Raw genomic sequence first — 26,540 nt, forward strand, 5'->3', positions numbered from 1 at the left:
CTGCTTCTCACTCCTTTGCAATAAATTATTTTTTTCTTCCTGGAACTGTTTGAAGATTGTTTCTTTCTCTCTGATGACCTGAAATTTCATGACTCTTTGATCTTGTGATCCTTTTTAATTTAAAGCCTTTTGGAGCCTAAGCACATTTCATTGAAAATAATTTGTTAAATATGCAGAACATGTGTCACAACTGTAAGAAGACATAAAAATAAGTAAGATAGCTCGGCTGTCAGGAAGATTTAAATTACTAGGAAGGGAAAACAAACACAACAATGATAATAATAGGTGAAATACTGTCTATGACATTAGATAAATGCAAAGGATTTAGAGGGCTCAGAGGAGAAAAAACATGTCTGTTTTTAAGGAAAGAGAGGGGAGGCACAAAATGGTTCACATAAATGTGGGAGCATTTCTGGTTAAGAACTAAAGAATGAATGAGCCGGTGGCATGGAAGGGTGGCATTTAAGACAGAAACAGCATGAATAAAAAACATGACATCATGAAAACAGAGGATGTATCATTCAGGAAATATTGACTAATTCCATTTTGACAATGACATCAAGATACGTGTGAGGAAAAATGGCAGGCAGATAAATAATATAGCTGTTAAAGTTGACGGAGCATGGAGAACCTCAAGCACCCATCCCAAAGAGTCTGAAAGTACTCTTCCATTCAGTTAGCATTTTGCAAGTTACAATTTAAAATTAATAACTACTAAAACAATACTGGAAGGAGAAATGAATTCAGGTTCAACTAACAGTTATGAAAATGGACTTACATATGATTAGATCTTCTTCCTCTATTTGTTTTCTTTCCTATGACTGGAGTGCCAAAATGTTCAGGGTTGGTGAGTGGGAGCTGGTCTAATGTCTGTGGGTAGGAACATAAACCCATCAAAAGTTATTACGTTGCAAGTTTTTTTTTTCTTTTTAAACCAAATCAGTTTAAGAATATGCTTAGATTTTGAGATTTAAAACTTCCCCTGAGGGAGACAAAAATACAACTTTCCTAAAGATAGAAAACTCTCATTTCAAAGATGATAGAATAAAGATGAATGAGCCCATGGCTGGAAAAAAAAAGTGAAAAGAAATTTAGTTGTTCTCTCTAGATAATTTCATTATCTATTTGAGGATTGAGAGACTTCTAAGAATGATTAAAATATAAAACAAAACAAATAAAACTCAGCGGAAACAACAGATTTGAGAGATAAGAAACCTATGTGCAAGTACCTAACCCCTAGGTTGGGCCAACTGCAGCTCAAATTTTTCTTTGCATATAGGGAATCCCAATCCACAAGATAGAATTCTTAGTAAGTAACAGAAACGAAATTATCAGGATAAGCATCAACTGCTTGAGAAAAGGGCCTCACATATCCTAGATTATGACTTTGCAAACATTTTCTGCAGTAAACCTTTCTCCCCCGACCCCTCACCCCACCACCCCCGTCCCTTGCGGCTTGTGGGATCTTAGTTCCCCAACCAGGGATCAAACCCGGGCCCCAGCAGTGAAAGCACCTAACCACTAGACGGCCTGGGAATTTCCTGCAAGAAACCTTTTCTGAAGAAAATGTAAAAATCAGTTTTTCTACAGTTAATATTTTATTTTCCCTTCCTTTTTAATCTGCAACATCTAATACTGTGCTTGGTATGAAGATAATAATCAATAAATGAACACTTCTTTCTTGTTACCAACTGGTAACTCATGTCAACCCTTTTGTCCCTCACCCCATTCAAAAACAATGATTTCCAGGGAAGGAACTGGTTGTTGGTTAAAAGCAGAATGAAGAAAAAGGGATTCTGAAATCCCTTTGTTTCTCCATATCAGAGACTTCTTGGATTTTTCGTGCCATTATTTCCTGAAAAGGTTTATATATCTAAAAAGTTAAGGTATCAATCTGAAGATGCTATCCCAACCAATATCAATGTTCGTAATATTCTTACTTTTTCTGCATCTTAATGATTTTCCAGTTACTATTCCTTTTATTCCTCCATGAGAACCTTTGCTATTGCAGATACTTTTATGAACACAAGGGGAACTAAAGAGCCCAGGAAAACTGTCAGAGTGGAGGTGAGGGTGAGGAACTACTTAGGATAAAGACTTCTCAAAGTTACAAACAAGAATGTTATATGAAAGGGTGTCCATCAACTTAAAGATGAGATATCTAAATACAAACTAATGTTAATATTTAAAAGAAAAACTTTAACTTTTATTTTTAAAACAGATAATTTTGTTGAAACAACGATTAACTAAAACATGAAAGGGGGAAGCAGATTCATCTATTTTGCATAATTTGTTAGAATATATGTAAATATATTTGAGGTACATATAGATATCCAACAACAAAGAATACAGTATAGGAAAAACGCAGTAACGACAGACAAAAATCGTAACTTTTATACGGCTGAAAACCTAACCTTTCAAATTTAGTTTGTAAGTCGGGCATTTAAAAAATATTTGGAGGCAAAAGCTGGCCCAAATACAATAATATGCCAGACAAAACCTCTTCAGAAATGACCTGTTATTAACTCCTAATTATGCTTCCCAAAGGTGAAAATTTCAAAGTACTGTATTTGGTAAACAGGAAAAATAATTAATTTGGTTTCACTTTCTGTCAAGCTAACAAAAGAATTAAATGCCCCTCCCCTAAAATTAAGGCTGCTCTCTTGAAAGCAGAGATTTCTATTAAGTACTATGATTTCTATTTTAAGTATCTGCTAGTCACTTCACTTGATTTAGGAAAGGAAATATCCAGGATTTCTGAAGAGTTATCTAGGAATCACATATAGGAATTCTCAAATAAACCACAATCTCTCCCTAGTATGTAAAAAAGAATTAGAATAATAGGAAGCAGTATCTCTGTCCCTGGCCCCAATCCTGGAAAGCAGGAACACCTTTATTACACATGACAGAAAAGAGTAAGGGGAGGGTAGGATTTGTCCTGTCTTAAACCAACAGAGCAAAGCCAGAGACTCCTGGCTATATCAAAGGCTCAAAGAAAATACCACAGGCCTGGGGGAAACACGCCGATAGCCCTGTTACCTAAAATGGGCTGCAGGAAATACGGAGCTGGGATTTCATCTAAATTTTCTTCAGAGTTTTCAACTGCATGTAGTAAATGCACAGAGAGAATACCAGCTGATAAAACTACTTTTGGATAATATTCAAATTATGAATGCTCTATAGAAATACCCAAACACTCCAACAGATGTCAGGAAATAGGCAACATCCTCACTAAGCTGGTTATGGCTAGAACCAGTGATTTTGGTGTGGGAATTCAAACTGACTGACCCGCTTATTGTCATCTCTTATCGTGAAAATTTTGAATTTAAGTCTTTGTTTAGGTATGAAGCTTATTAATGGGATTAGGACCCCAAATACTGCCAAGTGTCATGTGGCTTTACACTCAAAGGCCAAAGTTATTAGTAATAACAATTCTCTGAGCAAACTTCCAAAAAATTAAAACTGCTTTTTGAAAATAGCAGAAATATCAAATAAGGGAAAGAATGTACATAGATGGTAGATTAAATATACTCCTGGCCATGTCTCCAACAGCTCCTAGTACCCTTAAATTTTTATATTTTTGATTAAATAATGCTTTGTCTCCTTCAAAAGCAAAAAGAAGTTACCCAAGGATAAATTCCACATCTACTTAGCTTACCCATGTACTCCCAATACCTAGCATAGCACGTGGCATATGGCAATGGGTAAGGAATAATACATCAGTATTCCAATACCCTCTAGCAAAACATGAAGTTCAACACATATAGCCACACACAGTAAAACCGATCCTTCCTGAAGTTAAAAAGGATACATTGAGCTACTTGCTCTTATTGCTTCAGCCTTTATATTACAACTGTCTTATGAACAATTTCAACTTAAGATTCTCCTGGCAAATACAAGATTAGTATCTTTGATATTTCTCTGGATAAAATACATAAGACATATACCTTCACTTAGGTAAAAAAAAATCAAGTTTTCAAGTCCCCATATTCATTAACCTACTATAATTATCACATGTTCTAACTAAGGGAAATGAAATTATTTCTAAGAATTACATAAACTCAGAATTCTGTTACTTCATCAGTGTAAGAAGCCAAATTCACTGTACTTGTCCAAAGCTATATGTATTTCCTATATTTAAACGTTTACAATTAACTCATCAAATATTTACTGAAGGCTTTTGTGTAGAAAACACTACTGGGAAAAGGAAAGCCCATCAAGATGACAAAAACTTGGCTATTCCGCCAAAACAGCTTACAATTTTATTGAAAAAAATGATAAAAGTAACCAAAAAGACCATAAAATAAAAATAAGAGAAGTGGAAAAGTATCAAAGGATATAGAGATCAAATTTGGTTAGAGAGCTCATGAAAGACAGTCATGAAGGAGGAAGCCTTTCTGATGGCCTTGAAAAGAGCGGGGCTCAGCAGAAACCAAGAAAAGAAAGTATGAGCCATAATCTGGAAACACCAAGTAGTCTTATAAGCCAGAAGTACAGGGAAATAGCAGAGTATGAGACTGAAAAGACAGGCCAGAATCATAATACAGAGAATCTGTCCCAAATTCTGAGTTGAAATGGAAATTCAATCATTTACGGGAAGGGAAAATAACAAAAAAACATAAAATAAAGTCTAATAATTTAAAAGAAATATTAAAATTCCCCATAAAAACACTGTTCTAAATAGTTACTAGAAAAAAGAAATCTTGGTTCAGCCACACTGTACATTAATTAATATTCATAGGCTGGACTAGAGAATATAACACTATCTGCAACAAATATGTCCATTTTTAAAATTCTGAATTGCAAGTTACTGATTTATAAAACTTTGTGAACCCTCTACTCTTAGTAACTTAATAACATCTTTCAATTTTAGAGCATGATTTTGGTGCTAGAAAGTGCTGGTCTGAGAACCAGTTCTGATCATCACTTTCATCAACTCTGAGTTGGAGATAAGCATTGTATCTCCCTCATAATGTTGTAAATGCAAGGATGTATGTAAACCACTAAGCAAAGTCCCTGGCAAATATGAACACTTCATTTATTCATCCAGCTAATGTTTATTCAGTTCCTACTTTGTGCCAGCCACTGTTCTAGGAACTGGGAACAAAGTGGTGAAGAAGACATACAAAATCTCTGCCACTGAGACACATTCTAGTGAGGAAGGCAGACAATACATAATTAAGCACATATACATATTTTGGTGGGGAGAATGATCTGGGCTATAAAGAAAACTAAACCAACCTTAAAGAGTTATGAGGAATGGAAGGGACTATTTTAGAAAGGGCAGTCAGGCAAGCCTTCTTCAAGGAGAGGCTATAGTAAATGTCAGTGGTTGGCAGCAGTAGTAGTCAGGGATGGCTTGCAGTATCTACATAGCCTCTAATGATGATGGGGTTCAAGTAGATTACAAATAAGACAGCTCTTTTCTACAATTATTTAAAAATTAAAGGACTCTATAAAAAAGTTGCCTAAGGGTAATAAACAATCCCGTTGTTTTTTCTTCATGGACAAATGTTAAAATACATTTTTTTTAGACAAAAAACCCCACAGAGAACCTGGTACTGAAACACAAGGCCTTAAACAGGTTTCACAGACTACACTCTCATGCTGTTATGTATTAATGAATTTTCCTGATTAACAAGTAAGCTGCTTGAGTTGAGAAAGCAGAACTTTCCTGCCCCCCGTACTAAATACTAGGACATGTTCATTCGTTAACTGATTACTTACTTCACTTTCAGCAAAATGCCTCTCTCCTTTCAGGCACAGTGAAGACCGTCTCAGTGTCTTCTCATCTCCATCATCAAAAACTGTGAGAAGAGGTAGAAATGGCAACTACTGAAGGGTTTTTCAAAGATTAACAAAATGACATAAATTATCATTTAACTTTCTCAGTGCAAACAGAGCTATTGTTTTAAAAGATTAGATCTGAAATTCAGTACACATTTTAAGTTTTGTAACAAACAATTTCAAGTGTAGAGTATGTTTTCCAATTTCTAGGGAAAAAAAATAATATACCTGTAATGAAAACATCTTCTCTGGAACAGAAAACATCAAATGAAAATAAGAAGTTAGCACTTCAGAAAGAAACCTTTTAAATGCTGATTAATCCTTCTCAATATGGTAAAGAAAAAGCAAATTCTCCTATTGGTAAATACAGACAAATTTACCTAAGAAACAAAAAATAACAGTACAAGTTTATATATTCAGACTGCCCCTAAAAATTATCCTACTTTTATTATTTAAAGCAGTGTTTCTCAACCTCAGCACTACTAACATTTTGGACCAGATGTGAGACTGTCATGGGGACCTGTGCACTGTGAGATATTTAACAGCATCCCTGGCCTCCAGCCACTAGATGCCAGCAGCACCCCCTTCCCAGTTGTGACAACCAAAAATGTCTCCAGATATTGTCAAATGTTCCCTGGGTGGCTAATTTGCTCTCACTTGAAAACTACTTATTTAAAGTACTAAAATGTCCCAGCAAATTTGTTGTAAGTTTACATATACACAGAATAGATGTATACTTTATGATATAATTTTAGCATATACTACATTCCTCACAAATCATGGGAAGAGAGTACCTCTATTTTAAATAAAGTTACCAGGCCTTGATTTTATAAACAGAGGTTTTTGCCAAAAAAACAAAATTAGGTTCTTATATATAATGTGAGCTTTTACATCACATGAGACTGGATAAATAACTCTTCGTACTTTTTAAAAATGTAGTAACTAAAATAGTCAGTGATAAAAGTGCCAATCACACCTAATTATCAAACAGACTTAACGACACAGACCGCTCACGGTCTTGTAACCTACACAAATGCAAATATATCCTTACGCTTCAAAATCAAATTTTCCCTCTCCACCAGGTTTTTTTCCTCATACCACAAAACTCATCATTACTATTTGAAAGCTCCATCAAATTCTGACATCACCAAAGACATTTTACTAGATGTTTACTCTCATCTCTGAGATCATTAAACAGTAAGAATTTTTACCATTCAATAAATAATACTGGGATAATTACTCTGTTATCAATTTGGAAAAAAATAGTATTTGATTATATTTCAGAATGTTAAAAAAACTGTGGGTGAAATAAAAAGCTCTTTGTAAAACAAAAAATAGAACTTTAAATTGAAGAATACATTGGAAAACAAATTTACAACACTGATGGAAGGAAAGCCTTCTTAAACAAGGAAAAGGTGACCACAGGAAAATTGACTATGATTTGAAAATTGATAGCAGAGATAAAAGTAAAGCAATAGAAGAACACTGGCAACTGAAGTGGCAAAGGTTAACATTCCCTTTATACATTTAAATATATAAACTCATACTCTGAAAATAAGAAAACGATAACTTTCCCAAGAGGAAAAGGAGCGGTCTGGGAAGACCCTATAAATTGGCAATTCAAACGAGAGAAAATACAAATGAAATAATGTTCCTTTCAATAAACGTACGAAAATATGTCCAATCTCACTACTAATCATGGGAGGAGCATATTAAAACAAAACCAAGATATTATTTTGTGTCCAGATGGGCACAAATTTTAAAATATTACTAACATCACATTTGACAAGGGTTAGGACAACAACCACACTTATATACTGTTTATGGAAGTGTAAATTAACAGTCTTTTAGAAAAGCAGTTTTCATGACCTACTACAGCTTTAAAAGGACATTTCCCTTCAATCTATGCCTAGTTCTCAATGTACACACTAGGGAAACATTAGAATAATGTCCATGTGCAAAAGACATTCAATCCAGCATTTATTACAACAGCAAGAAAACTGGCAACATCATCAGTAAGAGAAAATACACTATGGTACATCTAATGCTATGAAACATAATATTGCAGTTAAAAAAATTTATCTGTTGCACAACAACATGAATATACTGAACACTACTGAAATGCACACTTAAAAACGGTTAAGATGAAAAAATTTTCTCTAAGATATACTTTGAAGTGAAAAAAGCTAGAAATCCAATTGTATAATATATACACTAATTTCAAACTATATGTTATGTACATATTTATGAAATAAATTTTTTAAAGATCTGGAAAGATAAAAAAACATTAACAGTAATAACATGTACGGCAACTAGGGGAGGAAGTCAATCAAGAAAAATCTGTTTTATTTGTATTATCATTGAAAATATATTTTTAAAAGAAGATGTATTCCCTTACCTACAGTGTACCAACTCGCATCTGTTAATTTATTGATTACAGCTTCTTGATATGCGCCATCAAGATTCTTCACTTCCACAATAGCTCCAACCTAAAGTATTTAAAAAAAAAAGTTAGGAAAACTTTAAGAAGATAAATGAACAAACTAAAAACTGGCTTTCTTTTTTTAAACTAATTGAGTGCATGATGGTGAAGAATAAAATCACTACTGATTTGATTTGTGTTAAGGTGCCAGACATTTTACTCACCACTGTTTCTGCACCATCAGTGAAAATGTCAACATAGTGAAAAAGGCAAATAATATCTAAGTATTACTATGAAAATTGTTTTGCCCTTACAATCTCCCTGAAAGGGTCTTGGGAACCCTCACAGGTCTGGGGGTCCCTGTCTGTGAAACTGACTATCTTTGCCCCATATTATGACTCTTCTTTGAAGAAGGCTGGGGAAAAATTAACAAATAACTTTGAGGTTCTCCTTATGAGTTATAATGTACCAATAGTGACAGTCATTTGAAATATTTTCATCTCATCAAGAAAATGCTGATAATTTATATGATTTATAAATTTATATGGTTTTTATAAGTACATCAAACTAAAACACTTCTATACAGCAAAGGAAATCATCAAAAATTTGAAAAAGCAACCTACTGAATGGGAGAAAATGTATCCGCAAATCACATATCTGATAAGGGGTTAAAAACTGAAAGATATAAAGAACTCATACAATGCAACAGCTAAAAAAGAATCAAACAATCCAATTGAGAAATGGGCAAAGGTTCTCACACCATATGCAAAAATAAACTCAAAATGGATTAAAAACCAGAAACCATAAAACTCTTAGAAGAAAACATAGGCAGAACACTCTGACATAAATCGTAGCAATGCTTTTTTGGATCTGTCTCCTAAGGCAAAGGAAACAAAAGCAAAAATAAACAAATGGGACTTAATCAATTAAACTTAAAAGCTTTTGCACAGCAAAGGAACAGCTCAACAAAACGAAAACAGAATCTACCGAATGGAAGAAATATTTGCAAATGAAGCAACTGACAAGGTGTTAATATCCAAAAATATATTAACAGCTCCAAAATTAATATCAAAAAAGCAAAAAGTCCAATTTTAAAAATAGGCAGAAGACCTAAATAGACATTTTTCCACAGAAATCATACAGATGGCAAACAAGTACATGGAAAAATGCTCAATATCACTAATCATCAGAGAAATGCAAATCAAACCCACAATGAGATATCTCCTGACACCTAATGAGAATGGCTTATTATCAAAAAGACAAGAAGTAAAAGTGTTGGCCAGGATGTTGGAGAAAAGGAAACCCTCGTGCACTGCTGGTGGGAATGTAAATTGGTGCAGCCACTATGGAAAACAGTATGGAAGGTCTTCAAAAAATTAAAAATAGAACTACTGTATGATCCAGCAATTTCACTTCTGGGTATTTATCCAAAGGAAATGAAAACACTGATTTAAAAGGATATACGCACACCCAAGTTCACTGAAGCATTATTTACAATAGCAAAGATATGAAAACAATCTAAGTATCCATCAATGGATGAATGGATAAAGATGTGTGTGTGTGTGTGTGTGTGTGCATGCAAGCGCACGTGCGTATAATTCAGCCATAAAAAAGAATGAAATCTTGCCATTTGCAACGACATGGGTGGACCTTGAGGGCATTATGCTCAGTGAAATAAATCAGTAAGAAAAAGATAAATACCATACAATATCACATATACATGGAGTCTAAAAAACAAAACAAACAAAAAACCAAGCTCATAGACACAGAACAGACTGGTGGTTGCCAGAGCTGGGAAGGAAGTGCAGGTGGACAAAATGGATGAAGGGGTCAAAAGCTACAAACTTCCAGTTATAAAATAAATAAGTCATGGAGATGTAATGTACAGCATGGTGACTATAGTCAAGAACACTGTATTGCATGTCTGAAAGTACAGGGTAAGTCTTAAAATCCTCGTCACAAGAAAAAAATTTTTTATAACCATGTATGGTGATGGATGTTAACTAGACAATGTGGTGATCCTTCTGCAATGCATACAAATATTGAACTATTATGTTGTATACCTGAAACTAATAATAATGTTATATGTCAGTTACACCTCAATTAAAAATAAAATGTATATGGTCTTTGCAGTGATAACAAAAATAAACTTGTTCACAGAAGAGACTGTCAGCCCCACACAATGCCCAAAAGAGGGAAGGAAATGCTGAGGAATTAACAGAACTTTCTTTTTTCTTTTTTTTTTTTCGGCCACGCCGTGCAGCATGCGGGATCCTAGTTCCCCAACCAGGGATCGAACCCAGGACTCCTGCAGTGGAAGCGCAGAGTCTGAACAACTGGACCACCAGGGACTACCATCATTAAATATATAGTACATTTTTTTAAATTTAATACTCAAGTGGTCTAGTATTATTTTCATGTGAACTCACTGAAAATATATTGAGATCAAATGACCATCACTATGGGAAGTTTATTTCCTCTAGGAGAAACATAAATGCTAATACTTTCTATCAGCTGATGGAAAGCCACAAAGTACATTAGGGAACAATTCAAAATCTATATACAAAAAAAACCTCCATAGGCAAGAGAAATATTTTAACAATTTTGAGACCGAAATTTAATACACTTGCATACATCAAAATCAAAATGGTCCTAAGCCCTAATCAAAAACAAAGAAAATTTTTAATAAATAAGAAAAACAAAACAAGAAAAATAAACCAACTATGCCACAATCAAAGAGGCTAGAGCAATAGGAGAGAAAGATGGCTAGAGGATACAAAGTAATTGTCTTTCCTATCCCTTGCAACACTGAACATGTTTTGTAGTTGGTACCAGCTAGCCTGTGCCAGGTGAACAGGGCAGTCAGGCAGCGAAGAGCTACGCTGGTGTGCTTATGAGGCAAAAACACAAATAAGGCATGGAGATGTGTGTGTTCTGATCATCCAGGGGGCACAATGCTTCAATGACAGGCTGTGAGTCCATCAGAACTTTGTCTGCCATTACTGGCTGTAAGACTTCAGCCAGAGTACTTTACCTCCCACCTCCCTTCACAGTTTCCTCTTCTGTAAAGAGCTATTATGAAAATTACATAAGATAATATGTGCAGAGGACTTAGCACAGTACTAGCACATACTAATAAGTGCTAAATAAATGGCGGTTAACATCAAATTATACATGTGCATGTTTTTGTCCTTTTGTCCCTACAAGTGATATACATGTGCACGTAAAATTAAAGATGGCACCTATAGGGACTTCCCTGGTGGCACAGTGGTCAAGAATCTGCCTGCCAATGCAGGGGAGACAGAGGTTCAAGCCCTGGTCCGGGAAAATCCCACATGCCGCAGAGCAACTAAGCCCGGGAGCCACAACTACTGGGCCCGCACTCTAGAGCTCATGAGCCACAACTACTGAAGACCGCATGCCTAGAGCCCGTGCTCCGCAACAAAAGAAGCCACTGCAATGAGAAGCCCGCGCACTGCAATGAAGGGTAGCCCCCGCTCGCCGCAGTTAGAGAAAGCCTGCACACAGCAACGAAGACCCAACGCAGCCAAAAATAAAATAAATAAATTTGAAAAAAATGGCACCTATAAAACAGAAAGGGTGGAAAATAATTTTCACAAGGCAAGATTAAAAAAACGTACAAGTTTTAGTCCTCCATAGTGCCTACTATATATGCAAGGTACTAATGCCCTGGGATCCAATTAAAAGTTTTTAAATCAACCACCAACAAAAACTGGCAGATACACACACCTATCTAGTTCTCTGAAAAGTACAGCTTCATTAGGAAAGGATTTTTCTTGCATCTACAAATGTCTCTTCAATTCTGTTAGCATTTCTTAAAATTCACCCCGCTAGGCCAATGTCCACTTCAGACATTCTAAAGGACCAAACAGCACACAGTGGCTACCCGCACATTCCTTTTAGCTTGCTCACTAGTGGAAAGTAAAGCAGAACTAATTTCACTGGCCAATGAAAACTAATGCAAAGAAATGAAACTATCTGTATATATGAAAATATTTATCACTTATAACTGCCTGATGACCCTTTAACAATTTCATATGCCAGTAGTTGCTTCAAAGAATTAAAAGCTCTGAGGATTTGTTTTGTTTTCTCAATTTTCACATCATCATGGAACTTACATCACTTGATCCCTAGTTCACCACCTATTATTTCTGGAAATTGTACCTTTTAATAAATGAAACATGGTGAGACCAAAACAGATGAGTAAATAAAAAGCAATCAGTTTTTCCTTGATGTTCATTTCACTTCTGAACACAGGTTTTACTGTCATATAGGTTTTATTGAACACTAAGTCTACTTTTTTTCTATTCGTCTATTCAGAGAGAATTACACATTTATCAACTCAATAACAGAGGAACCAATGAATTTTTTAAAAGACTGAGATAATTACTGTTTCCCACTGAAACATTAGAAGTAATAATGAATAAATAAATGAATTACCTTTAGTGGGCCCTTTATGTGGTCATCCTGAACTTCCACTGTTGAAGAATCATGTCTAAATGTTACCTAAAGATTATAAATTTAATTAGCCACCAAAAAAGAAAAAAAAAGCAACACAAGCTCGTTAATGCATGAATTCATTTTTATTATGACTAATCTAAACAAACGGCTGCCTAGTTTATATAATATCTCAATCCCTAAGTAGATTAACTGAAAAATTTATTATTTAACTGACAACTTCCTAGACTAATTTACTTGATGATTTACATATCGTATTTTATTTAATACTATTAGTTGTGAGTTTAATTGTATAATTTCTTTTCCTAAAAATGAGGAAAAAAGAGGTGGCAATCTTAGGCTATTAGGTACTCTACCATTTTGTGAAGGCCTCTCAATAATAAGCAGTAGCAAAAAACACTTACTGACAGCCAAGTATCAGGCTCAAGCATCAAACATATTAATCTCCACAACAACCATATTAGGTAGGTATGATTATTCCCATTTTGTTGATAAGAAAACTGAGGAACAGAAAGTGTAAGTAACTGGTCCAAGATCACAGAACTAGTACCATGGTGGAGCTGAGATGCAAACTCAGGCCAACTAGATCCAGAACTTTACTGTATTCTCCCTCTGTATCAGTACAGAAATCAGAGAATGGGAAACCAGATGTGAGGTAAGTTAAAATAAAGGGATCAAGTTTAAATATTTAACTAGTTGGTAAAAAACAAAACAGCTTCCAGTACTCAGTATAGAAAAGGTTGTTTTCCTTATACAAAGCAAGAGTTCTTACAGAGCTTGAACCATTAATATGGTCTTATCTGATATGTGTGGTAATCAACTTAGGTAACAGGGTCACAAACCAGCTATGAAAGGAGATGTCCTGTACTCACAGCATCCCAGGTATTTCTGTCTCACACAACACACTACTATGCTTTATTTAAATTATGTATTTAGATATCTGTGTCATTCACTAGGCTGTAAGCCACTTAAGAATGGAGACCAAGTCTTAATATTACAGTTTCAATACCTGATATCGTGCTTGGCATGTAGTAAATGCTCAATAAATGAAAACAGATGGGGAAGAAGTGTTGTTCTTCTTCCCCAGAAAAATGTATTAACCCTGAATCATAAGCTAATTAAACTGATATAGAAATATACTACCTTATCTGTTGAGAAAATCATTAGCTTTGAATTATAAAAAGATTTTTAGAGCAGCCCAAAAAACTAACAACAAATTTTAGATAGCCACTACTTATAAGACACAAGGCACAAGGTACTGGCTGGCACTCTGTGCCATCAGCAAAAGCAGTATAGACTGTTTTCTTCCTTTCAATGAGAGCAAGAAATGGCAGGACTGCTATGTGTCATTTTGCTGGTTCATTCATTACAGAGACACCCAGCTGAGATTATAAATCACATCTAAAATCCAGTGAAGCATGGGTCCTGGAGTAAGACTGCTCCTGCCCAAAGGAACACCATTTCTAACCAGCACAAAAGTGTTATCTGTAGGCCAAGCTCTGCTAAGGAGGGTCTCTACCAGCAGGGAGAGATTTTTGCCTAATCCATGTTAAGGTGTTACATGTGCTAGCAGTAGCTCTGTCTGAAAGACTGAGAAAACTGATAAAAAGCTTTCTCTTCATCTCTAAGACAGTAATGGCAAAAAATGAGTGCTCAGGGAACACCACTATATGAAGTTGGGAACAGGAAAGGCCACTATAAGAGCTCATGTGCACCAAGCATGTGAAAACTAAAGACAGGGTGGGGGGCTAAGAACAGCATCCTACAGGCTTATGGTTAATTTAAAGGCCTTATCACAATGGTTCTTAATTGGCAGTGTAAATTAGAATCACCCAGGAAGCTTTTTTCAACATATCCATGCGTCAGGAAGGAACCTAAGCATACAAGCATGGAAGAAGTTCCAGAAAAGACTCTGACATGCTCCCCTGAGGTACAAAATCTCTACGGCCTGTTTAACCAGTGATGTTCAAACCAGTATTTTACAGGGTATCTGCTAATGTGGATTATAAGCCCCTTGAAAATAGAGATCGGGTTATTCTCATATCCCCCTCTTCCTTCCCTCCTGCAGTTTTCCACTCAATAAATAATTAACAGTTATTAGGAAGATTTTTCAAGAAAAGTAGAGGATAAGGAACCAACAACTAGATCTACCATCATCAATTATAAATCACATCTCAATTTCATGGTTAAAATGGGGGGGGCGAGTCTTAAAACTGATGTACTATGGTAATTCCCATTCTGCCACTAATTTGCCACAATGGCCTTGGAGAAATCACTAACCCTTTACTGAGCCTCATTTTTCTTACAATAAAATTAAGGAATTAAACTACATGACTTCTAAGGTCCTTTCCAGCTCTGAAAGGCTAACAGTACGAACAATACCAAGTCTGTAGCGAAACGGCATTCAAAATACCAACTGTGATCATCTAACTTCATTCCAATTGGAATAAAATCACAAGTAATGCTTTGTTTTCAGGTATTTTTACAATCATTACTCCTAGAAACTAAAAACTCATCTTGCAGAAGAAAAAAATTCTTAGATATACTTACCAGTAAAAGTTTAAGCATCAAATATATGTTTATACTAAACATAGAATTTAGAAAATCTACATATACTGTACCTTGACTTTGACAAGCCTTTTTGCTGTCTTGATCTTGGCTTCACAAAAGGCTCCTCTGTATTTAGCACTCACATCAGTGCCCACTGTCAAGTAGGGAGGTTCATCAAGGGCCTAAAATGCAAATATAATTAGATTTAAACTTTCTAGTTCTCTCCCAAAATCAGACCTCAGAATGGCAGATCTAATCCTGTTACGGCTATAAAAGTTGTAATAGATGAATGTATTGTTAACAATCTATAAAATACTCTAACTTAAAAATAAGTAAAATACATATCATAAAGCCTATTTAAATGTACTAAAATGTACATCTATAAAAGATAAAGCCATCTTTTTTCTCTATATAAAATACATATGGTCCAAGTAGATCATTCCATCCACCCCTCCATCTACCCATTCATTCAAAAGTTTTTATTAAATGACCACTGAAAGAAAAGGCAGATCCTTAAAACTCAGTCTAAGAAAATTTCTTTTAATATTTAGGCTATATCTTGGCAGCCACCCAAATTCAGAATAGCTTTGTATATCCCTATCTAGACAATGCTAAGGTAGAACAGCATAAAAGAGGTGGGGGAAACCCACATGCATTCAAACTACTGGTGAAAACTACATGAAGAAGTCCAGTCTGAAAAATCTGAAGTAAAAAATCAGCCAAAATGTCTCAACTGCTTTGGCATGAGTTCACTGTTCATTTCCTGTCTACAATAAATATTAAGTTTCCTCACTTGTGATTTAATTTTTAATAGTCCTAATCTAGCTGCTCTTTTTTTATAATCAGGTACTTTTCTGCACAGGATCTATATTTCTAAGGAGTTTTACTTATATTAATCAATTCTATAGCCAAAGAAAGATTATGTAAGTAACTTTTCCCAAAGTGTTTTATAAGAAATACTAATATTCCAAGATGCTCCACCAGAAAGAAAAAGAATTGGGAGTTTGGGAAAATCAGTTCATTGAATGAATTCCTACTCTGCCTCATCATTTCCCAATCTATTTGTCCAAAGAACCTTTTTTTATTTCTTAAAAATTTTAAATAGATTTTATTTATTTGTTTGTTTGTTTGTTTATTTATTTATTTATTTATGGCTGCATTGGGTCTTCGTTGCTACATGGAGGCTTTCTCTAGTTGCAGCTAGCGGGGGCTACTCTTCGCTATGGTGCGCGGGCCTCTCATTGAGATGGTTTCTCCTGTTGCAGAGCACGGGCTCTAGGCACATGGGCTTCAGTAGTTGTGGCACGTGGGCTTCAGCAGTTGTGGCTCGCAGGCTCTAGAGCACAGGCTCAGTAGTTGTGGCGCACAGGCTTAGTTGCTCCATGACATGTGGAATCCTCCTGGACCAGGGACCAAACCCGTGTCCCCTGCATCAGCAGGCAGACTCCTAACCCCTGTGCCACCAGGGAAGCCCCCAAAGAACCTTTCTTAAATTAACATCTATTAACATCCTGCAGAAATTCCACAGACCGTAAGGTGGAAAAATGCTGTTATACAGCAATAAATAATGAATATATCAATTTCATTTGGATCTTAAAATAAATTCATCCCTAATAGTTGTAGTTAATACCCCTAGAAGAGATTTATCTCAAAAAAAAATTCTAATGCTATAACAAAAGTGACCATAAATATATCAAATAATTTTAATAACTTTTTGAAAGGTGGGGAGGTATCACAAACCAAAGCAATGGTGCTACAACTAGAAATATCAGGTCACCCTCCTTAATGGCCATTTGCCTCACATTCTATGTATTTCATGAACAGTATTTAAAAAAACAACACTCAAAACACATCAAGTATATGATTTCTTAAATCTACTTAGGAAAATGCCTATATTTCAATTTATTTATGCTGTAACAGAAGTGTAACCTCATAGAAAGATAATCATTTTTCTGCATTATTACTTTTAAAATCTGTTGATATCATTCATTAACTACGATTTGGTAACTTTGTACTGCTCTTGCACCTAAAGTTAATAAATGCATTTCTACTTTACAGATTAGCCCTCTTAAAATATCATCTTCCCAGGTCAAAATTTTGAATAAATTCCAGACAAGCTAGTGGCTTTATTTTAGCAAGAATATGAAAGGGGGTTTCCCTGGTGGCGCAGTGGTTGAGAGTCCGCCTGCCGATGCAGCGGATGCGGGTTCGTGCTCTGGGCCGGGAGGATCCCACATGCCGCGGGGCGGCGGGGCCCGTGAGCCATGGCCCGCTGAGCCTGCGCGTCCGGAGCCTGTGCCCCGCAACGGGAGAGGCCGCGACAGTGAGAGGCCCGCGTACCGCTAAAAAAAAAAAAAAAAAAGAATATGAAAGGGACTCACAGCACTTCACCCAGAAATTTTAGGAAAATTTCCAAAAGATATCAATCCACTTTGTGGTTCAACTGGTATTGTGTGTTACTGCTAAACAAGCCCAAATGGAGAGGCACTCTTCATGACCATAAGGTTCATTACTCTCCACAACTTGCAACCTCTCCCATTAACACTTCCTGCCTTATTAGCCAGTAAAATTCTGAAATGTAGAACAAGAAATTCTGAAATGTAGAAGAGAAAAAGAGATCATCTAAAAGTGCATGTTTGTGCCTACTCAGGAACAAATAAATATTTAAGAAGTGATAAGCTTTTTAGGTACTTTTATTATAGAGAATTTTGAACCAAAAAGGGGCGGGGGGAATAGGATAGTAATATATTTAGACTACTAGTATACAGAAACCCATATATGTATTCTTTTCATTAATATTCAATATCAAACACTGGCAACATTCCAACCCAAGCAAACTATAAACATGCTTAATGAACAGACTTATTCATCTTGAATTTGAGAAAGGGAACTTTTCCCCCAAAACTAAGCCCATCCTACATCCTTACTAACATGAAAATCCATGTTGACAGAAAAGAGTAATAATTAGCTCAAATATCATGAGGGGAAATTATTATTTTTGAAGGGTAATATTTTCCTTCCTTCAAACTAGAACACATGAAGAGGAATCAGCAAGGTATATAAAGAAAATGTCTGTTACAAAAATACTTGCAAAGAGAAGCCAAAGTCTAACAAAAACCTGCTAAATACATTGTTAGAGCAGGGTTAATTTCTCAAAAAGAGCATAGGAAAAGCAAAGGTCTATGTTCTGATCTTAATTTCTGCCTGTATTTTTTTGTATCATCTTAGGTAAGTTACTTTTCTGTCCCTAATTTCTCATGATTAGATGAATAAAATAATCTGAATTCTGTATACATTTGTTTAACATGCCTATGTCAAAGGACTAAGGTTATTACAAAGATGGTCAGAATAGGATACTCTGAGACACGTAATTGTCTAGAAGTGAAACTATGCTAACCAAAGTATGAATTTCTACAGAAAAAACAAATGAAACTCACAACCTACATGGTCATATTTCTGTATGTAATTTTAGCAGACCATAAATTATCACTCTATCATTAGTGTAATGTGAGACTAACATAGCACAGTTTTTGAAAGCAAAAGACAAGGTCCTAACCCCAGCTCTATTCCTATGCTAACTACATGCGTCTTTATAGACTGCTGAACCTCCCTAAACTTCAGTTTCCACTACAGGAAAATGGGGCCAGTATTAGAAAGTACTCAGTTATGATGCCAGAAGTATTTAATTATTCACAATTACTATTATGAAACACTGAGAGTGGGCAAATAAGTCATTAAACCAATGTAAATTCAGATTTGGCACCTCCTCCTTTTTTCCTTTTTAAAATGGGAAAGGCAAAACCTCATTTTAAATGATTGCTCATCATAAGTCAGTGTAAAGAGAAAGTTAAACCACTTTTCTCACTTTTTCAACTAATGTCAGTACTCCTCAGAATACAATATTTTTTAGCATTAAATCTAATGAGAACATAATACAGGATAATTGGTACTATGTATATGTCTTTAAAATATTATACTTTTTCTTCTTCTAGAAATGCAGAAATAAAAATATATATGTTATACTATACATATAGAAAAAGCATACATATTAAAGATAATAACAACTGTTAAAGAGGGATTAACCTATGAGAAAGGGAGTGGAAAGGAGGGTTATGTATATAAAAATATTTTATCCAAAGTATGCCTTCCTGTTTTTTTTCTAAAAAAAACAAAGTTCCTTTTTTGTTTTTTACAATTGGCATGTAGCCTTTGCTTTTTAAAATGTATACTAAGGAACATTTCAACCTTATAAAAAAGACAGAACTGTACAGTAACTCCCCTATATATTCATAATGTGACTCCCACAGTTATCAACTCAATTATAATACTCAAAGTATTATAATCTGTAGTGACTGGGATTATGGGTTATTTTGAACGTTCATATTAATACTTACCTATATTCTTCAGTGCACTTGGAATGACTCTACTAATGAGAGTCAGTATAATACAGTAATTAAGAGCACAGGCTCTTGAATCAGATGCTTAGGTTCAAATCTACCACTTAGTAGACAGATGACCTTGCCTCTAGATATAATAAATAGTGACTATCTCACAGGGATGAAGACTGAAATGCTTGCTACATGTGAAGTGCTTGTTAGAACAGACCCCAGCATACAATACCAAATAAAGGCTGTTATTATTACTCAATAATGTGGGGTATAATTGTGAGTTTAAAAAAAATTTGAGTCCTACACCAAAGAGATCCCACATAAACAGAACAGATGCCAGTATAATTGTGTATATGGGGGGAGGGGTGTTTAAAATATTATCCCCCTATTCAATTCAGAAATAAAGTAATCAAGTTGAATTCTAGTAGCAAGAGAGGTAAAGTGTTTGTGGGGATGCTCCATAAAGTCTATCACAGTCTTTTAGTGTGGCAGAAAGACAAAATCAAGACTATACACACCTATTCTGAGGCTACTGTACTTTGATGCAATGCAGAGATATAAAAAGAATCATGCCAGCAGGTTTACCAAGATTCCCCCTGTTAGGTGTATGTACATGTATATCACCAGGGGAAAACAAACAAAACAAAACTCTTACCTTCTCTTTTTGTTCTGCTTTTCTCATTTTGGTCAAAAATACAGACCATCTCAGAGGCTAAAATAAAATGTTTTTATATAGCACCTCCATGCCAAAAAAGAAATTAAACTACTATATTACCATCCCTTTGTTTAGCAAACGTAACAGTTTTCCAGTTGTCAAGGCAACAATTACCTCATACTTATCCCAGCATTGCTTAAGCATTTATTTTTCTAGTCAATCTACCAAATGTCCTAACTGGCACCTAAAAACCATTGAATTCCATGGAAACACTAAAAGCATAAGCAATTTTTAAATTAGATATTGGTGGATAATAAACCTTCAAGAAGCCAAAATGCCATGGAAATATATAAGTACCCAAATGAATCAACAGTAATCTCTAATGTGCCTTGGGCTACAGTACACCTAATATACAAGTTTCAGAAAGATAACAGTTGAATCAATGCTCCAAACGGCTAATGTTGACACTGACTAAGAAATATTCAGTTATTCAAGATCTATTTTTTAAAAAGCAAAACATGCTTGGTGACATTTTATTGAGGTAGGTTTTTAAAAACAGTAAGCATTCAAATTGGTTACTAAGGCAGTGCCAATGCAGCCAAGAGAATCAGAACACAAGATATTAAATTTGATGCTAAAATCCTCACTAAATAAATGTATTTAAACACACAGTGTGACAATAAATCTATGAAAACAATCTATTTGTTTATGACAATCCCAAGGAGGCATTAAAACAATAATGCGGATAATTCCAACAGATGAATGAACGAAAAACGCATCTATATACCAAAGGGTACATGATTTTAAAACTAAGCTTAAAACTAAAATACGTAATTTTTTAGGGAATACCAAAAAATGAGTACATTGAAGAAATAAAGAAACTGTGCAATCTAACTTTAAAATCTTCTCTGGAGCCATTCCCTCTCCACCTTTTCATGTCGCTTTAAGGACATGGGGTAGTGAGGGGTCAGTACTGGGGACAGGAGGTAAGGGACAGATGCTGAGTATACAAGGTGGTGAGGAGGAGGCTGGGGGAGCCACATGGAAGCACAGGCAGGCTCTGTGGCTGAGAACATTCTGGGAGTTAAGTAGGGACAGAGGAAATGAGCAGCAGGGTTGGAAGATTTGTTACAGTGGCCAAGTAAGTAAACTGAATGATCAAGTAAGTAAACATACTGAGGATAGTTGGGGCCATTTTTCTCACTGACAAAGAAATTTAAAAGGAAGGGGCAAGGCTAAAAGAAGTCTAAGGTATTGGAATGGAATTAGAAATATGAATTCATGGTTATATTATATATATACAACATAGATATTATATATATACATATGTATTATATATACACACACACAGAAAAATGAACACGTAGTTATAGATGTCTATGTGTATATGCATATATATTTGTATGTCTGTGTGTGTGCATATATACATCCATATATTTTCCTAACTCTGTCCACTAAGAACAACTGACAGCTCAACTCGGACTACTTTTACTTTTTTGATTTTCAGGCTCCCCAAGTGGGAAACAAGAGCCACTCTACCACTTCCCTGGCGGCATTTGATTCCTCTGACATGGAAACATAATCAATGTGTTAAATGAAAATGTCAGAAGTTGAAAAAAAAACAAACAGCATATCAGTGGCGTATATCCTGATTTCTAAAACCCATCCTACATTAAAAGGAAGCAGGAATCCTTGGAGAAATGGCTAATTTCAAAGTTGGGCAGGGAATGTACAAGAAGAATGTAAAATATCTTGTGCCAGAAAGTAAGGAAATGCTCAAAAAATAATGCAGACACTTCAGAGAAACACAGGAGCCACCTTGAAGGGCTACTACTGGCCAAACGGGGGGAAAGTTTGAGCACCAAAAAAAATATTGGTTGTCCTGTTATCCTGTTAGGAATGTATGTGTATGTCAAAACTGAATGACTCAAGATGTGTGTATTCTACTGTAATTTATATAATAAATTATATAATTTATATAAATTATAACCCATTCAGTAAAACTCGCATCCCTGAGTCCATATTGACAAACACATGAATGAATGATGAATAAATAAATAAATGCAGAAAAAGGAAAATGCAGAAGGAAGAAAGCTCTTCCTTACAGTAAAATGTTAATAAATATAGCAGGAATGATGGAAACAGAGAATCATCTTTCAGCAATCATCATGAAGGTGACTGATTTCACAGAGTTCTCAATAGATGCTAAACTGATGAGTGAAGGTTTGATGAACAGGATACTGGCATATTCCTGGAATACTATTCAATTATCAGTTTTGGAATGACGTGATGCACTGAGGACAAAAGCACATCGTTTTTGTGGTATACCTGGCAAGAATAACTTTGACAATGAGAAAAATTAGATCTACAGAATGTAAGGCGTGTATTCCTTAAAACTCTAAAGGACATGAAATACAGGGAAAACTGGGAGTTTCAAACTGAAGCAGTCTGAAGAGATGTGATAATCAAATGCAACGTGAATTCCTGGATTGAGTATAGGTCAAATGGAAAAAGAGACATGAGGAGAGTTGGTGAAATTTAAAAGGGGCCTGAGAATAGGATGGTAGTATCATACCAATACTGATTTCCTGATTTAGATAGGTGAATGCAGAATAGGTAGAACAGTGTCCTTTTTTGGGGAGATTACATTCCGGAGTATTTAGGGATGACAGGACATCGTGTCTTCAGCTTGCTCTCAAAAAGTCTGAAGATAATAAGAACGGATACATATATCTGTATACATACATAGATTATATGAATTCTTTGTGCTGTAAATTTGAAATTACATGAAAATAATTTTTAAATAGTGTGTATTTATTGGGCATGTGCATATTTTTCCTATGAATTGCTCACTTATGTTCTTTACCTGTCTGAGTTACTAATTTTTTTTAAACTGGATTATAAAAGTTCTTGAATATTAAAAAAAAAAAAACAACCCTTTCCCCCAAACACAAAAATCTTCTCTGGATGGTACATATATTTCTTAGTTTTCTTCCTAAAATTTAAGTCACTTTGGGAGATGGAACTACAAATTATTTATAAGTAAATTTTAGACCCACATCTATCAACCAGAGAGATACCTACATATTCACAGATATTAACAGAGGACTGTCTGCATATTCCTGGAAACTTAAATAACTCACAAAAGACATTTTAACTAGAATGTTCATCATCAGCAAAGAGGTAAGAGAGACGTATATTGGGAAGAACATTTATTAAGTGCCTCCTGTATTTAAAACATTATTCTATGTGCCAAAAAAGCAAAGGCACTTTTAACACAAAGATAGCCAATTTATTTTGCCCTTAGAAGAGGTTAAACTTATTTGTAATCTTGCTAGTAAGATCAGAAAACCTTATTCAAGGGACTTCCCTGGTGGCGCAGTGGTTAAGAACCTGCCTGCCGGGGCTTCCCTGGTGGCGCAGTGGTTGAGAGTCTGCCTGCCGATGCAGGGGACACGGGTTCGTGCCCCGGTCCGGGAGGATCCCACATGCCGCGGAGCGACTGGGCCCATGAGCCATGGCCACTGAGCCTGCGTGTCCAGAGCCTGTGCTCCGCAACGGGAGAGGCCACAACAGTGAGAGGCCTGTGTACCACCAAAAAAAAAAACACAAAACCTAACCTGCCTGCCAATGCAGGGAACCCGGGTTCAAGCCCTGGTCTGGGAAGATCCCACATGTCACGGAGCAACTAAGCCCGTGTGCCACAACCACTGAAGCCCGTGCGCCGTAACTATTGAAGCCTGCACGCCTAGAGCAGATGCTCCACAACAAAAGAAGCCACTGCAATGAGAAGCCCACGCACCGCAAAGAAGAGTACTCCCCACAACTAGAAAAAACCGGCGCGCAGCAACGAAGACCCAACACAGCCAAAATTAAATAAATTTATTTTTTTAAAAAAAACCTTATTCAAATGAATCTGCATTAGCGTAACATCGTTCTCAGAACATACCTTGCTTATTTATAATATTTAAACTTTAATAATCTGGAAATTAGTGGTGCAGCCAGTTCAAAAATCAGAAGCACAAAGAAAAACCATAAACTGGCATTGTTATGATTTACATCTGGCCATGTGGACTTGCAGTTTGGGTCTTGGTTCACTGGCTCTCCAGATACAAGCCATCTCCTATTTGTTACATGATTTCAGAATGGTTGTTGTCTACCTGAACTGCTCAATGTACAAATTTGCACATTCTCTGGCTTCGGAACCAGAGAGACTGCAATTCATGTACTTAATAACTATCTGTCTTTGGGTATGTCACCTCACCAGTTTGGTTTTTGGCTTCTTCTCTGTAGACTGATCTTGTAGGGTGCTTGCAAGTTTTAAATTAAATTAGGTAGCATATTTAGAATCTTTAGGAGACTGACAGGTCCTGAGTAAACACTCAGCAAACATTAGATTAAACCACATGAAATTGCTATTTTTCATAAATCAAAAAAGGTCAAATATTGGCAATTTTATATTCGGTTCAATCTCATACTGCTTTTCTCCATTTCTTTCAAGCAGCTGGGAAACGACAGACCAACAACCAAGAAACATAAAAGTCCTGTTCCACAATCTGCTCAGACTCTGCTCCTGCTCTATTGCCCATGAGCAAGACACAGCTTTGCACCACCAATCACTCTGTAGCTCACAGGACTCCATGTATGTATATTTCCTCCTGTGGCCAGAGGACTAGGCCTCACACAGAGATCTGGACCCCTTATACCACTAATGTAGCTATGGCTATTTTCCCACTTGATGGCTGTGTGGGCCACCAACCAAGCTTTTGTTCAGTTTTATATTCTCAAGAATATGACCTTGGGGGCCTCCCTGGTGGCGCAGTGGTTGAGAGTCCGCCTGCCGATGCAGGGGATACGGGTTCGTGCCCCGGTCTGGGAGGATCCCATATGCCGCGGAGCGGCTGGGCCCGTGAGCCATGGCCGCTGGGCCTGCGCGTCCGGAGCCTGTGCTCCGCAACGGGAGAGGCCACAACAGTGAGAGGCCCGCATACCGCAAAAAGAAAAAAAAAAAAAGAATATGACCTTGGGAATTCCCTGGCAGTCCAGAGGTTAGGGCTCCATGCTTTCACAAGCCATGCCGCCAAAAAGAAAAAAGAAGAATATGACCTTGAAAGAAGCCATCAAAAGGAAACAGTAACCTCCAATCGTTTGAAACTCTATCCATTCTTTGTCTAGTGACCAAAAGAAATTGACCCATGGAGTACGGTAGGTAATAAATATTCTAAGTCACAGAATTCACTCTAATTTCAGAGCCCTCATGTATTAACCCCTTTGGTAACCAATGCTACAATACTCATTGCCATGCTATATACTGGCTTTGCTTGTCCCAAATGGATACAATCATTCTGTAAAGGTGAAAGTTTCACACTGCATTTCAGTGATTTGTATCTGTCTTCTCTCCTGGATTGAGCAACTTAAGGCAGAAATAGCATCTTATTTATCTTTGGATGTCCTGGTCTTAGAATTGCACCTACGTATAGGAGGAATTCAGTAATCATTTATTGAACCAAAAAATGTCAGGCATTAGTTAAGCCCTGCTAAATGAGATTTCTCTTAAGGTAAAAATTATTTATATTTCAAAAACACCTTATATTGGGAGGCATCTTATAAATTGAGAATTCAAAAGCATGAGCTCTGGAATCAGAGTATCTGGGTTCAAACTCCACATCTGTAATGTACTAGCTAGGTGACCTTTGGGACATGGTCTTTAACTTCTCTGAGCCTAGCTTCACATTTGTAAAGTGTGGTTGATAACAGTAATATAATAAACATATAATTTGTATTTATATATATCATAAATAAATTATATAATATAAATATATCATATAAATATATCACATATAAATATATGATATATAAATATATCATATATCATATATCATAAAGTTGTGACCTTGTTATACATAAAATGTCATATGCTGATAAATCTAGAATGCGCTTTATAACTTCTCAGATGACCAAATTTTTACAGTGAAAAAAAGTTCACATAGCTTCATAAAGAATAAGTTGTGACAAGCACCCACTACTAGATTATTTCTCTTAACAAAGAGCTATGCTCCAGCAATACACTTTGCTGACAAGAAGTGGACTATACAGATCATCAGCTATCTATCTGATCCAAACTGTGCCAAAGCGGTTCTCTCTCCTAAAAATTCAAAGCTGAAATGCTAATCAAATTGTTAGTAGAGCAAGGTGATACAGCCTGTGTTAGCCATTTTCTGGCATGCGTAGTGAGAAGGAGAGAAAACCGGTCTATAAC

At 35.9% G+C, this 26,540-nt stretch overlaps 1 protein-coding gene across 6 annotated transcripts in view; it reads right to left on the reverse strand.

Moving 5' to 3' along the window:
- The window catches only part of ARID4B (AT-rich interaction domain 4B), a 139,204-nt gene that overhangs the window by 62,601 nt on the left and 50,063 nt on the right, over window positions 1–26,540 (reverse strand). For all 6 annotated transcript variants that reach the window (XM_081241093.1, XM_081241095.1, XM_081241094.1 and 3 more), the window contains exons 3-7: window positions 15,310–15,420; window positions 12,671–12,736; window positions 8,186–8,276; window positions 5,728–5,807; window positions 779–870 (exon numbers count right to left, since the gene is read on the reverse strand). In XM_081241093.1, the coding sequence (XP_081097219.1) occupies window positions 779–870; window positions 5,728–5,807; window positions 8,186–8,276; window positions 12,671–12,736; window positions 15,310–15,420 (440 nt within the window). The remainder of the gene's footprint in view (window positions 1–778; window positions 871–5,727; window positions 5,808–8,185; window positions 8,277–12,670; window positions 12,737–15,309; window positions 15,421–26,540) is intronic.

This window comes from Mesoplodon bidens (assembly GCF_964165515.1).
Source record: "Mesoplodon bidens genome assembly, chromosome: 1".
Classification (NCBI taxonomy): domain Eukaryota; kingdom Metazoa; phylum Chordata; class Mammalia; order Artiodactyla; family Ziphiidae; genus Mesoplodon; species Mesoplodon bidens.